Below are 14,834 nucleotides of genomic sequence, written 5' to 3' on the forward strand. Positions count from 1 at the left end.
AACAAAAACTCTTTTTCTCTTTCTTTTTGTTTTTGTCTCGCTCAGTATTGTTTTCAGCATTTTGTTTGTCCTAAGTTTTAACACGCCCATATTAACAAACGTGAAAACCATCATCTTATCCGGTGAAGTGTATCAACTACGTGGCCAAAATGGCTAAAAACTCGTCTATGATGTTTTGTACATTTAAAATTTATATTATATTATTATAATGAATTTAAAAATCATTTACTAAATTAAGATCGTATTTACACAGTTTATAAGCTTAATAAATTTGTTGGTTTCACAGATAAGATAAACCTCAAATGCAATTAAAGTTACGTGCAGGCTGCATGATCTATAATGAAAATGACCTAGGAATTTAAAATTTTGAAAATGACCTAATTAGCTAGCTAGGTGAATTTAATGTAACTGTATTTAGTGTCTTTATACATAATACATAACTCTATTTGCTTCTCAGTTGTATCAATGTTTAAGTTCCATGGTCTTATGTATCAATGTAAAAAAGACATAGTCAAATGAAAACGAAATGGGAGGATTATATCTGATCAAGAAAGAAGAGTTCATATGAACAGAGAGAGCCCGTGAAGAGATAAACAAAAATGAGTTTTAAATGAGAAATTGAGAATAGGGAACCCGAGGAAACGCGTGAGCTAATAGGCTAGGTGAATTTAAAATAACTATATGTATTTAATACTTCTGTAGTTCATATGCATTTATTTTTAGCACATCTTTTTAATACACCGAGCTAATAGTACTGTATATGTAATACTATTAGTTTCTTGTATATACTCCTCTGTTTCTAATTGATTAATGTTTTGAGATTTTTTTTTTTTGGTTACTAATCAATTAATTTGTAGATTAAAATGATTTTCCCATTTTATGTTTTTTTTTCCACACTGAATACTATTATTTAATGGTTGATATATTATTTTTCCAACCAACAAGTTATAAAAAAAAAAAAAAAAAGAGATATATGAAAATGTCAAAGCATTTAGGAACAGAAATAGTAATAAATATATCCTTTTAGATGCAAGTAATAATAAATGGAGTAACGAGATGGAAAGAGACAAAGAGTCGTTGAGTGTGTGAGATTCAAGAGTTCAATTGGACGGTCCTACTCCTATGTTTTGATTTTCTAATAATCACCGCCGGTCAAGTATAGATTCGAACGTTTGATGCTCAAAAGTCATTCTTCTTTAGCACCCTCTCAAAACATTTTATTGAGAGGTTTTTGCTCGGTGTCCATTTTTTTTTGGCAACGACCAATTTTGTGATTACTTTAGCTCGAGTTTGCCTATCTAGATTGACCTTTACTAAGTAGTCTTCTGAATTTCAGTTTTCGTAAACCATTATTTTATTAGTGCACGAAATCCTAAAATATACATATTTGTAGCAGCCTCTTGTTTACCAATGGAATAATACTAGTTAAAGAATACTATTTTGATAGTTTGAAACTTCTAAATTATAATGCTTTTTTTTAGTTTCAACTTACACTAACACCATTTTCTTTTTCCTCATAGCCGGCGCGTATATCTTCCCAAATTTGTCCTCTTGAACCGGAAATTAACCGAATCTCCCTTTATAACTAAACCAATACAAACCGTATAGTTTTCTGTTTATATTTGTACTTAACATTCAGGTTGCAGCAATCCTGAACCGAGTTTCGATTTCGGTATTCGGATAAAATCAAAAACTCGAACCGAACCGATGGTTAACTACTTAGGTAAATTAAACCGAAACTATCCAACAACTTTTATAACGTGCCCCATTTGACAGATAGGGGTGTTTATGTCATTCAGCATAGTCTTCGCCACATGTCAGATTTTTTCTTATAAACACACACACACCCCCCCCCCCCCCCCCAAAAAAAGAATTCGTTAATTAATTTGAAGATATCCGCCGGAAAATTCGTAATCTTGACCCTTCGTGTTCGGTAATGGCGGCTATTTCTCCGGCGAATGCAACCACCGCTGCTTCACTCTCCCTGTCTCGATTTAGCTCTTCTTTTTCCTCGTCGTTATCGTCTTCTTCGTCTTTGCTTAATTTCAAAACTGCTACAGTCGGTAATCGCTGCGTGAAGTGCGGAGTCAGAAGCTTAGAGAACCAGTCGTCGGGTCACCGGAGCCTCGATTTCTTATCCAATGGAGATCCCATCAGCCTAATTAATCCGAATTCATCTTCTTCGATATCCATGGCGGCGGCGTCGGCGTCGGAATCCGGTGCCAAGTGTTCCAAGCGCGTATGTCTCTTCCACAGCGACGAGACTAAAGATCTCGCCGAGAGAATTGTATCTCAATCTGATTGCATCGAGCTACGAAGCATCAATTGGAAGTAAATTAAAACCCTCTCATCTCTCTATCTAATTCATTCCAGATTCATCATGGGTTTGGTTTTCAAAAAAATTGATTTTTTGACAATGCGAGTTCAAATTCGAGACCTTGAGATGAGTTAGCTCTGTAAAGTCGAGACCTTTAAGCGGATTCAAATTAGTTGGAAGAGGTTTAAGGTTCTTGATCACTAAGTAATCACAATCGTTGTTCTTGTTTTTTTTAGGAAATTTGATGATGGGTTCCCTAATTTGTTCATACAAAATGCTCAAGGCATTCGTGGGCAGCACGTTGCTTTCTTGGCTTCGTTCAGCTCACCTGCTGTGATCTTCGAGCAACTCTCGGTTATTTATGCTCTGCCTAAGCTTTTTGTTTCCTCGTTTACACTTGTTCTTCCTTTCTTCCCCACTGGAACTTCTGAGAGAATGGAAGATGAAGGAGATGTGGCGACTGCTTTCACTCTCGCTAGGATACTCTCAAATATACCGGCTTCTAGAGGAGGACCTACTAGCTTAGTTACCTTTGATATACATGCCTTGCAGGTCTTTGTTTACAACCATGATCAATGCTCATGACTTCTCTCTTTTTGTTGTCGATGGTTTCATCTAGATTTTGCCTGTTTTCTGTTTGGATTTTGTAGGAAAGATTCTATTTTGGCGATACTATACTCCCTTGCTTTGAAAGTGGTATACCATTGCTCAAGAGCAGACTCCAGAGCCTACCTGACTCCGATAACGTAAGTCTCTTTCCCTCTGGTTGTCACAATTCTATCATGTAGAGTAGATATTAACAAGATGCAATTCATTTTTGGTTGCTGTTCTTCATTTGTTTCAGATATCTATTGCATTCCCAGATGATGGAGCATGGAAACGTTTCCACAAACAACTCCAACATTATCCAACGGTAATACACTGACCACCATTCATTAGCATCTTACAGTGTGGAACGTTTTAACTCCAAGCAAGCATTGCATCATCCAGTCTTGAACAGCAAATCTGAACATTAATTTGATTTGCCAAGTTATCCTCTTTGTCTTTCAGATTGTTTGCAACAAGGTAAGAATGGGAGACAAACGAATAGTGCGTATTAAAGAGGGAGACGCTGAAGGAAGGCACGTTGTGATTGTCGATGATTTGGTTCAGTCGGGTGGCACACTAATTGAATGCCAGGTACTTTACTCAGATCCAACTCTCAAAAAGTGTTCTCACTTATTCATAACTAACCACTAATTCTTGCCCCCTTCAGAAAGTCTTAGCTGCACATGGAGCAGCGAAAATTAGCGCATATGTAACACACGGGATCTTCCCCAAGAGTTCATGGAATCGTTTCAAGCTTGACACTACAGGTTACAACTATTATACAAATGTTTTGACTCAGTCTAAACAGAATCATGTTCTGTTTCTTTGCGACATGCTTAAAATCTTGTAATTTGTCTTTCCGTGGTGCAGGTGATCCCGCGGAAGGTCTGAGCTATTTCTGGATCACAGACTCGTGTGGGTTGACTGTGAAAGAGGTGATGAATAAACCTCCTTTTGAAGTTCTTAGCCTGGCTGGCTCCATCGCTTCTGCTCTTCAAGTTTAAGCTTCTGTTATTCGAGTAGGAATCCAGCTGCAAGTAATTTTTGGGTTTGGACAAAGCTGATTTATGAACTTTGGTGTATAGTCTCGATTGAAGCATTTTCCATTGAAAGAGGTTGTTTGTTTGTTTTGTTTTTAATGTAGGAAAATCCAATAATATAATAATGTTTCATTTCACTTCTTTTTGTGTACACTGCATTATTGGATTTTCTTATTACTATTTTTAGCTAGTTAAATTAAAGTTGTAACCTTGTATTTATATTCTCCAACAAAAAAAAAAAGAAGAAATATTTTCTGTCTTTAGTCAGTGTGACTTTAAATGCTTAGTAAAGCCTAACTGATACGATTCATAGGCTGTATCTGGCTGTGGAAAGATCCTATACAACTTTTGGTTAATTGTTTATTGTGTCACGTGATACTCAATATACTATATACTAGATTTGGATCCATGCTATAGCCAGATAATATTATTTTTAATTATTTTTAAAATATTATATATATAATTGTTTATAATATTATTTTGATGCAACTCATACAAATAATTTTTATGGTAAATATCACTCATAAAATGTAAATCTATTATGTAATTCTTATATTGTTAATTTTAATCCGTGCTAGAGTATATAAAATTATTAACCTGTGCTAGAGTGTGTCCAGTATTTTCCGTGCTAGAGTATATAAAAATTTAACCCGTGCTGAAGTATGCAAGTCTTAAAATTATAATATAAATAAAAAATATTTCAATCCTTGCTCTAGCACATGTCCTAATTTTTATTGAACGTTGTGGTTTATCAATAAAATCTGTGGAAAATAAATTTGTAATATTATGTTTAAAGATCTTTGAAAACAACTTGATATAGGACTAAAATCTTCTAAAAATACAGTTTGGAATATCCATGATTTTATTTGTTACCATTAATATATAAATTATCAATTTGGAATATCCCCAATTAAGGTTGCACCCAATATTTATGTGTAACCGATTAATATATAGATTAATCTATAACCTATTTATAACTATTTGTAACCATTTATTAAAAATATAAAATCTACAAAAACTATGTTGTGTACTTCTCTTTTATTAAAAAGGAGATACTAAATGACTATAGCATTAAAAAAAAGTTAACAAACTAACTTTAGTCTACATTAATACGCTTGCCGAGGGGTTACAAATTTACAAAACTTTTTTTTTTTAATATATGTCGTTTTTTTGTAATACACTTAATAACAAAAAACTTCTCTTTTTAACATGTTGTTTTTTTATATTACATGTTATTTATTAAGATTATTTTTTAGATTAAAAAACTAAAACAATCATATTATTTTATGTTTTTTGACACATGTCATTTATCAATTAGTTTATAGTTTCTTTATCTATCAAAAAATAATTTGAAATTAATTTACAAATAAAAATTTATTTATTAGGGAAAGAGGGAATATGTGATTTCTTCCGCAAACATAATTTTAATATCAAAAACACTTTGTTTATCAAATGATATGCTTTTTCGTGATTTTTAAATTCAGTGACATGTTTTCATAAATAATAGTAAACTATTGTATTGTATCTTTGTCTTTTGTTTAAGAGCAGTTTTGAATTTTTCTCTCTCTCATAAACAGTAATTACCTATATTTTTCTAACACAGTCATTTTCTTAATTTTTAAAAATTTATCGTTATCTACTAATATTGGCCTATTATGTTGTATTCGTTCAAATGAAATCTTAAAATTTACTCTTGACCCAATAAAAAATGATAGTTGGAACGTTCACTAATAAGGAAACAAATCGAAAAAGAATAATTGAATTTCTTAATAGAGAATTAGAGATACTGGAAATTTTGACCAAGACATTTGAATATTGAATCTTGCAAAATCAAGAGATATTATCTCAAATTGTTGTACTTTTTAACCAAAACGTCTCTCTGTCTTTTATATATATATATATATATATACTGATTAAGTTTGGAGTGAACGAATTACAACGATTAATAAGACAAAAAAAAAAAAAAAACAAAACACATTCCATAATTTGAGAGTTGAGACTTGAGACATCCAAACTATGAAGTCATCACATATAGCTCTAATCTGCATAGTCATGCTCTCTCTCTTGGCTCTTCATGAGTGTAAGTATAAGCTTCTTATATATATCTAAATCCAAATGTCAATTCTTTTATCCAAAAATCTGATTTGTGTTTAAAATCAAATCGATGTGTAGGTGTGAGCAAGGAGGTTAGAGAGATGGAAGAAACGATCTCCGAAAACGTTAGTCAAGAGTGTGTGCCTGGCCCATGTCATGCTTTGGTACCTCATTGTTGGTGCTGCGAACGTTTAAGGGATGTCTTGCCGCAAGCCTGTTGGTTCGGCAATACGGCTCGCGACTATTGCAACATGAAATGTAAGTTGTAAATTGTAATACTGTTGCTACTGATGCAATTCCCCAGCTTTTCCAAGCAGTCTTATATAATGCTTGCTTGTAATAGTTCTCTTTATTTACTATTTTGTTAAATCAAATAAAGTTGAATTTTCTGCTATACATATACTGTATGTGTGTGTGCGCTTCTACATCCAAATTTAAATAATTCTGTTATTTTTGACATCAAGAAATGGTAATTTGAATATATTGTTTTTTACAGCCTAGAAATTGAAACGGAACCAACTTGGCAAAAATAGAGAAAGAAACTTAACCAAAAACTCGTACTATTTTTTTTTTCATCGACAAAAATAAAAATCAGAATCAGAACCAAACCAAACATGAACCGAATTTAACACCTTAATACTGTATCTAAACGTAGCAACCTTTAGAACTTTGGTGTAGGAAAATCCAATAATGTAATAATGTTTCATTTCACTTCGTTTTGTATACTTGACAGACAAATAAATTCCTTCGGAAAATAAAGCTTGTTTACGTGACAAACGTAAACTAATGACACTGCATTATTTGGATTTTCTTATTACTATTTTTAGCTATTTAAATTTAAGTTATCATAATGTATTTACAATTTTATATTCTCCAATAAAACAAAAAGAAGAAATATTTTCTGTCTTTAGTCAGTGTGACTTTAAATTTGCTTACTAAAGCCTAACTGATACGATTCATAGGCTGTAACTGGCTGTGGAAATATCCTATACAACTTTTGTTTTTCATAAATCTATGCATATTAATATTTCAATAGGTATCCTATATGGCTATATAAATATTAGCTTTGTATATGATTAAGTTTTGTGTATAAATTACAGCAACTCAATAAGACAAAAAAATCACAATACACAGCCAAACCATGAAATTATCACATATAGCTCTATTATCAATGCTCATGTTTACCCTCGTTGTATGCATAAGTGTTCACATAAGTTATTCTTACATAAACATTTCTTCGAATGTCTTTCCTTTCTTATTTATTCTCAAACGTTGGTTTGTGTTTACTGTTTAAAATCAAATCGATCGATTATCGATATGTCATATGTGTAGGTAGGTATGAGGATGGAGGTTAGAGAGATTGAGGGACCGAACTCCCAAAACGTTATTGAAGAGTGGTACTCTGGCCCATGCCATGCTATGGTACCTCATTGTTGGTGCTGCAAACATTTAGAACATTGCTGGTCAGGCACAACTGGTCACGACTTTTGCAACATGCAATGTAACTTAAGTTTAAACCCTTGATAAAACAATGGAAGCATGAACTAGTCCTATTTTATTTACAAAATAAAGAAACGTCTCGCAAGGTATATATAAACGTTACTGTTATGTTTGCTTCTGCGTCTAAAACGTAGTTAACAATTGTTTAAATCAATTTTTTTCTTTAGGGTTCTAACTAAAAGTTAAAAATAACTTGTCAAAATATCGTCAATATATTCCAAATTTAGACATACATTTTGACTAAAGAAACGATCTTGATATCATTCGATTTCTATTAATCATTTTTTTACTTTTTACAGCCTTCAAATTTGAAACAGAATCAACAAATAGAAAAAAAGAAGTGTGAAACTATTTTTCACTTGTATTCCACTTGCTTCGGTATGGTTAATTGTTTATTGTGTCACCAGATACTCAATATACTATATATACTAAATGACTATAGCATTAAAAAAAAAGTTAACAAACTAACTTTAGTGTACATTAAGACGCTTGTCAGAGGGGTTACAAATTTACAAAACTTCTTTTTTAAAATATCTGTCGTTTTTTTGTAATACACGACTTCTTCAAAACTACACTTAATAACAAAAAACTTCTCTTTAACATGATGTTTTTTGTATTACATGTTATTTATTAAGATTATACTCCTGCTGTCTCTAATAAATTGATGTTTTTTTGTATTACACGTTATTTATTAAGATTATTTTTTTAGATTAAAAAACTAAAACAATCATATTATTTTATGTTTTTTGACACATGTCATTTATCAATTAATTTATGGTTTCTTTATCTACCAAAAAGTAATTCTAAATTAATTTATAAATAAAAATTAAACTTTTCTTAATATGTGTGATAATGTTGAAACAACAATTTATTAGGGACAGAGGGAATATGTGATTTCTTCCGCAAACATAATTTTAATATCAAAAACACTTTGTTTATCCAAATGATATGCTTTTTCGTGATTTTTAAATTAAATGACATGTTTTCATAAATAACAATAAACTATTGTGTTGTATCATTGTCTATTGTTTAAGAGCAGTTTTAAAATTTTCCCTCTCTCAAAAAGGTTAATTACGTTAGTTTTCTGACACATGGTCATTTTCTTAATTTTTAAAAATTTATAGTTATCTACTAATATGGCCTATTCATTATGTTGTATTCTTTCAAATGAAATCTTAAAATTTACTCTTGACCCAATAAAAATGATAGTTGGAACGTTCACTAATAAGGAAACAAATCGAAAAGAATAATTGAATTTCTTAATAGAGAATTAGAGATATTGGAAATTTTGACCAAGACATTTGAAATATATTAAATCTTGCAAAACAAAGAGATATTATCTCAAATTGTTGTATTTCTTAACTAAAACGTCTCTATGTCTTATATATATATACTGATTAAGTTTGGAATGAACAAATTACAACGATTCATAAGACAACAAAACAAAACAAAACAAAACACATCCCATAATTTGAGAGTTGAGACTTGAGAGTTGAGACATCCAAACTATGAAGAAGTCATCACATTCACATATAGCTCTAATCTGCATAGTCATGCTCTCTCTCTTGGCTCTTCATGAGTGTAAGTATAAGCTTCTTATATATATCTAAATCCAAATGTCAATTCTTTTATCCAAAAATCTGATTTGTGTTTAAAATCAAATCGATGTGTAGGTGTGAGCAAGGAGGTTAGAGAGATGGAAGAAACGATCTCCGAAAACGTTAGTCAAGAGTGTGTGCCTGGCCCATGTCATGCTTTGGTACCTCATTGTTGGTGCTGCGAACGTTTAAGGGATGTCTTGCCGCAAGCCTGTTGGTTCGGCAATACGGCTCGCGACTATTGCAACATGAAATGTAAGTTTTAATACTGTCATTTACTGATGCAATTCCCCAGCTTTTGCAAGCAGTCTTATATATAATGCTTGCTTGTAATAGTTCTCTTTATATACTATTATTATGTTTAATCAAATAAAGTTGAAGTTTATGCTATATACATTTACTGTATGTGTGTGTGTGCTTCTACATCCAAATTTAAATAATTCTGTTATTTTTTGACATCAAGAAATGGTAATTTGAATATATTCTTCTTTACAGCCTAGAAATTGAAACGGAACCAACTTGGCAAAAATAGAGAAAACCAAAAATTTGTGTTTTTTATTCAGTAACAAATATAAAAATCAGAACCAGAACCAAACCAAACCAAACTTGAACCGAATTTAACACCTTAATATCTAAAGACATCGTTACTGGGCTTGGGCCTTTGGACCCAAATGAAATATTTTTAATCTGAGCAGAGCAACAGTCGACTTTAAACTTCGTTGAGCGTAACAGAAAGAAAAAAAAAGGTGAAAAAGAAAAAATTCGAAACGGAGAAAAATAATATCTGAAGGAAGATGGCGGGATCTCTAACAGCATCAGTCCACCACCACCGTGGAAACGCGGTGGCAGCTCCAGAATTTTCCCGATGGCAGATAAGCTATGCTCGATTTGTTCAGTTTCCGTCTTCTCCCTTTCCGTATCCAGGTCTGAAACCCGTCGGGAAGAGAGAGCTGTATTATCCGCCATACGGGACGTGGTTGTCGACGTCTTCTTCGAACGTGTCTCTCCAGTTGGTCGACGAATTGAACAGATCCGATGTGATTCTCTCCGTCCAACTCGGCGGCAAACTCCTTGTGAGTTGATTTTTTTTTTTTTTTTTTTTTTTTTATGATGATCTCTCTCGTTCTCTTCTATTTTGTTGTTTTATAGATCGGGTGTTTAGGTTTGTGTTTTCGCGATGGTTTAAGCTTAATCGAATTCGTAAATCGCGATGTAGATATGTTTGATTGAGGTTTTAAAAGTGCGATTAACGGTGTTTAATCTCAAATTATACAGGAAGAACACTACATTTCGAAGCTGAATTTCACATGGCCACAGATGTCTTGTGTTTCTGGGTTTCCATCTCGTGGTAGTCGAGCGATTTTTGTTAGCTATAATGATTCTGCAAACGAGGCAAATTCTCTTTACGCTTATAATCACTTTTTGGATTTTATTTTTTTCTGGAATTAACAGATTAATTACTTACTGTTCATGAGTTTGTAGAATCGAAGAAGATCATGTGGTTTTAATTTCGCTTGTTGTTGTTTTTATCCAGATCCAAAAATTTGCTTTAAGGTTTTCTACATGTGATGCAGCATTGGACTTTGTGGTAACTCTTAAGGTTAGCAGCAAATAGCTTCCTTGCATGTTGATCAGAAGGAGATTGATGTTTTCATTAACCTTTGAATTCAGTTTATAAGTTCGAATCAGAGCCGATTGGTTTCTGTTTTTTTTGTTATGTTTGCAGGAGAAGCTTAAGGGTTTAGAGGAAGCTGGGAACCAGAGAAATGAAACTATGTGCGAGGTTTCTTTCCAGTCAGGTTACAACCCTTCAAATGGAAGAATCCGCAGGTTAGATCACATTGGTTACAGTGTTGTGAAATTTGTACCAGTGCTCAAGCGAAACTATTTATATGTGGTAAATCCTGTTTGCAGAGCCACTGAGGAAAAGCCAAGTATGGTGAAACCTCTTAACAGTTATGTTCCTGAAATGCAACTACCAAGACTTGAGTATGAAGCTCAGAACCAAAAATTTGAATCTAGGTCCGAAGTTTCTTTCCAATCAGATTACAACCCTTCAGATGAGACTGTCTCCAGGTATCGCATTACACTGTTGTGAATTTGTACAAGTGCTTTCAGCCAACAATTAAGAGATATTTGGTAAAATCTTCTCTACAGAGCCACTGGGGAAGAGCCAAATATGGGTAATCTTCTTGATAGTTATGTTCCTGAAATGCTACCAAGACTTGAATACGATACTAGACAAACCTTATACCAACCACAGTCTGCCATAAGTCGAATCCCCAACCAGAGTTCCAACAATCTCCCTCCAAGTTTCACCACCTTACTCTCTGGTTGCTTCCCCAACTCCACTCTAGGTACATTTTATTCATTGATCTTGCTTTGTTCTAAGCTTGAGAAATATCACCTCTTTCATACATTATTAACACATTTTCTCCCTATAGATGCAGGCCAAACAACTGTAAAGCAGGATCCTGATCTAAAGTCACAGATACTGGTACAACATAAACAAACCCGATAGTTTTTTCCACAAAACTCTCTTTCGACACATGAACACAATTCTATTGTTATCTTCTGATTTGGGATTTCCAACTTTTTTTGTTCTTGCAGAACTACATGGAAGATTCTTCATTTCAAGGTGAGCATTCTCTCCACTACTTAAACACAGACTATATAATATTAACGTTAGATTTCAGCTTTAAGTGAATTTTCTGATTATACTGTTCATGTAACAATTGATTTTTCTCATTATCCAGATATGCTGCAGAAAGTAGAGAGAATTATGGAAGAAATTGGAGGTAACTGGATTCTCTAAGTTTCATCTTCATCACAAATATATATCCATCTTATTTTCATTTCTAGTCTTATGTTCATTGATCGAAAACATATGTTGTTTAATCAATTGAGATTAAAAAAGGAGCAACATTGGTAGAAGACATCGTTATTCAGATAAAGTGATAACAATTGCCAAGAAATTATTTACTGGATCCTTGTTAAATACATCAGATATATGATAGCTACTAAAACACATAAAGTTCTAATAAGAGACCTGATTACTCCATGGGACCAGATTACTCTGTCTACATAACACGTTGCAAATTCTCCTAGCATTACATATGTAGATAAAGAACTTAAAAGGATACACTTTTGTGGCGAAGCAGCCATCACAGTACGTACAAGTTTACAAGACATAAATATTAGCTTAGAGTGATTTGATCAAAAAAAAAATATATATATATATATATATATTAGCTTAGAGTGCTTATATTTTCCGAATCTGAATATTAATAAAGAGCTTTGCTTCGACCAATGTTCAAAATATCTGCTTCGACCAATGTTCAAAGTATAATCTTTATCAATAATCATAAGCTCATTCTATTTCCAAAACATTCGATTTGTTTAAATGACATGTGTAAATTAGACTCTAGTGAATTAATGTACTGATATCCGACTTTTACGTAATTAACACTATATATATATATATATACCAATTACATTTTGGGAGGAAAGAGATTAAAGTTTGTAGGGAATTAAAATAAATTACAACTGTATAATATTTTAATTTGTATGGGGTTTGTTGGCCAAAAAATTTAACAAAACACATTTTTTTTTTTTTTTGGGTATAGGTTTTGAGTCAACGAGAGAGCACAACTGGATCAATAGATTAATGAGAAAAGAAAAACAAAAGACAAAAGAATTGAAATCATAATGTTTTCGAATTTTCTCGAAAGCTTATACGAGGGAATCGGAGACGATGACGCCACCGCCGACGACGAAGAAGACAACACGAGCACCCGGATATTTTCACCGCAAATACACGATTATTCCGATAGAAACGCCGTTCGTTTGTCACCGGAAGATGAGGCTCAAGCGCGTGGGGTTAAAGACGATTTGACAGAGCTTGGCCATACCCTCACGCGTCAATTTCGCGGCGTTGCCAACTTTCTCGCTCCGTTACCAGATGGATCATCTTCTTCTTCCTCCTCCGATCTATCGAATCATCATCATCATCATCATCCCAGGTTGATGAATCAATCGCGGTCTTCAGATCCTGAGTTGTACCAATCGCGTTCTTCGGATCTTAGACCGGATCAATCTCGGCCTTCAGATCGGGACAAATCGTGTGTTGGAAGTGATACGCCGGAGACTGGAATTAGGGTTAGGAGCTGGGATTTGGACGAAAATGGTGTCCAACATGTGTTTAATGATCCTCTTGTTGAGGAGGACGAAGAAGAAGAAGAAGAGGAGGAGGAAACTGATGATGAAGAAGAAGAGATCGCTGCGGTTGCTCTGACGGACGAAGTGTTGGCATTTGCGAGGAACATAGCAATGCATCCAGAAACTTGGTTGGATTTTCCTCTTGATCCTGACGAAGATCTTGATGGTAACCTTTTACATTCTCATTCATTCATTCAATTTATTGTGTCAATTTTTGGATTAATTTAAAATTTTTTGAAATTTTCACAAGTCAAGTTTTTTGGCCTTTTTTAGTCTTCATTGATTTTGACTTGTTTTCTATATACATATCAAAAGGTTTGTTTTTTTTTTGTTCTTCAATGTTTTTATCTTCTTCTTTTGGTAGATTTGGAAATGACTGATGCTCAAAGAGGTCATGCTTTAGCTATTGAACGTCTTGCTCCGAGGTTAGCTGCATTGAGAATTGAGCTTTGTCCATGCCATATGACTGATGGTTACTTCTGGAAAGTCTATTTTGTTCTTCTTCTTTCAAGGCTCAATAAACACGATGCTCATCTTTTGTCTTCCCCACAGGTAAGAAAACCTCTTCTCTTCTTATTCTTATGTCTTGAATCCAATCCAAAATGATTTGTTGTTTGTTGTTGACTTGTTTAACTCAATAAAAATTGTTTCAGGTGATGGATGCAAGAGCATTGTGGATGAAAGAGCTTCAGAATCAAACCCATTCTTCTAAAGAAAGTAGAGATAAAATTCTTGAAGAAGACATTTCACCGTCGCCTTCAAATTACTACAACCATGCTCCTCCTGAGTTTTTGTCTCCGAGAATATATGCTTTTGAACCTCCTTCAATCATGTATCGTGATTTCGAACACGGGTCTGAAAACGCTCAGTTTGTCGATAAGGCTGTTATTGATGAAAAACCAATCCAGAAGAATGATAAAAATAGTGCAAGCCTTAGCCTAACACCTAAAGATATTGTTGATGACGATGATGATGATGATTGGCCAGAAGAAGAAGATTCAGCTAATTCTTGGGCTCCAATGTTTACAGTGAATGAGGATGATGTTTCTTTCAGTGATCTAGAAGGAGACGACGATATAAGTAGCTTAGCACTCAAGTCTAAGATTACATCAAAGGGCACAGACCAAAAAGAAACATGATACATCATCATCTGGCTTGTTGCTCTGCCCTGTCTCCACGAGATCGAAGCAAATAGAATTGAACATAATGATGTGTGCTGAGTCAAATCGTGGAAAGTCATCTGGGCGAGTTTGATTGTTTGTGGTTTTAATGATGGTTGCTCTCAAAGAGAAGAAAGGAAGAAAAGAAAAAAAAAAAAGGTTTTGATTGAAACATGTACAGAAGATTACTTTGATCACTTCAATTTCATTTGTATTGTTCTCACTCTATATCTCTTTCTCGCCTATGTAATGAAGATATTGAAAGGCATTAAACTTAGATGAAATGTGTTTAGTTTATTATTTATACATGATTACATCT

At 33.4% G+C, this 14,834-nt stretch overlaps 3 protein-coding genes and 2 long non-coding RNA genes across 6 annotated transcripts; all 5 read left to right on the forward strand.

Annotated features, from left to right (window-relative positions):
- Nucleotides 1-1,779: 1,779 nt before the first annotated feature.
- Nucleotides 1,780-4,082, forward strand: LOC104743219 (ribose-phosphate pyrophosphokinase 3, chloroplastic-like). Its single transcript, XM_010464327.2, has 7 exons — nt 1,780-2,331; nt 2,554-2,869; nt 2,968-3,063; nt 3,162-3,230; nt 3,368-3,496; nt 3,573-3,672; nt 3,776-4,082. The coding sequence occupies exons 1-7, from the start codon at nt 1,937-1,939 to the stop codon at nt 3,907-3,909; spliced, it is 1,239 nt and encodes a 412-aa protein (XP_010462629.2). The 5' UTR covers nt 1,780-1,936; the 3' UTR covers nt 3,910-4,082.
- A 1,780-nt stretch (nt 4,083-5,862) lies between these two features.
- Nucleotides 5,863-6,433, forward strand: LOC147927821 (uncharacterized). Its single transcript, XR_015580710.1, has 2 exons — nt 5,863-6,025; nt 6,118-6,433. It is a non-coding gene; the product is annotated as an uncharacterized LOC147927821 (long non-coding RNA).
- Nucleotides 6,434-8,949: 2,516 nt separating this feature from the next.
- Nucleotides 8,950-9,527, forward strand: LOC147927822 (uncharacterized). The gene is made up of 2 exons (XR_015580332.1): nt 8,950-9,120; nt 9,213-9,527. It is a non-coding gene; the product is annotated as an uncharacterized LOC147927822 (long non-coding RNA).
- Nucleotides 9,528-9,848: 321 nt separating this feature from the next.
- Nucleotides 9,849-13,368, forward strand: LOC104739694 (protein POOR HOMOLOGOUS SYNAPSIS 1-like). Of its 2 annotated transcripts, XM_010460130.3 has the most exons (10): nt 9,849-10,210; nt 10,413-10,529; nt 10,672-10,737; nt 10,864-10,967; nt 11,052-11,213; nt 11,295-11,494; nt 11,582-11,634; nt 11,748-11,775; nt 11,894-11,935; nt 12,764-13,368. In XM_010460130.3, exons 1-10 carry the CDS (start codon nt 9,932-9,934, stop codon nt 12,844-12,846), a joined length of 1,134 nt encoding a protein of 377 aa, XP_010458432.1. In that variant the 5' UTR covers nt 9,849-9,931; the 3' UTR covers nt 12,847-13,368. The 2 variants fall into 2 exon arrangements, with proteins under 2 accessions (XP_010458432.1, XP_010458433.1); XM_010460131.3 differs by lacking the exon at nt 12,764-13,368 and having other exon boundaries at nt 11,894-12,112.
- Nucleotides 12,764-14,817, forward strand: LOC104739693 (uncharacterized). The gene is made up of 3 exons (XM_010460129.3): nt 12,764-13,521; nt 13,720-13,907; nt 14,009-14,817. The coding sequence occupies exons 1-3, from the start codon at nt 12,846-12,848 to the stop codon at nt 14,492-14,494; spliced, it is 1,350 nt and encodes a 449-aa protein (XP_010458431.1). The 5' UTR covers nt 12,764-12,845; the 3' UTR covers nt 14,495-14,817.
- Nucleotides 14,818-14,834: the final 17 nt, after the last annotated feature.

This window comes from Camelina sativa, chromosome 14 (genome assembly GCF_030686135.1).
Source record: "Camelina sativa cultivar CO46 ecotype springtype chromosome 14, ASM3068613v1".
NCBI lineage: Eukaryota > Viridiplantae > Streptophyta > Magnoliopsida > Brassicales > Brassicaceae > Camelina > Camelina sativa.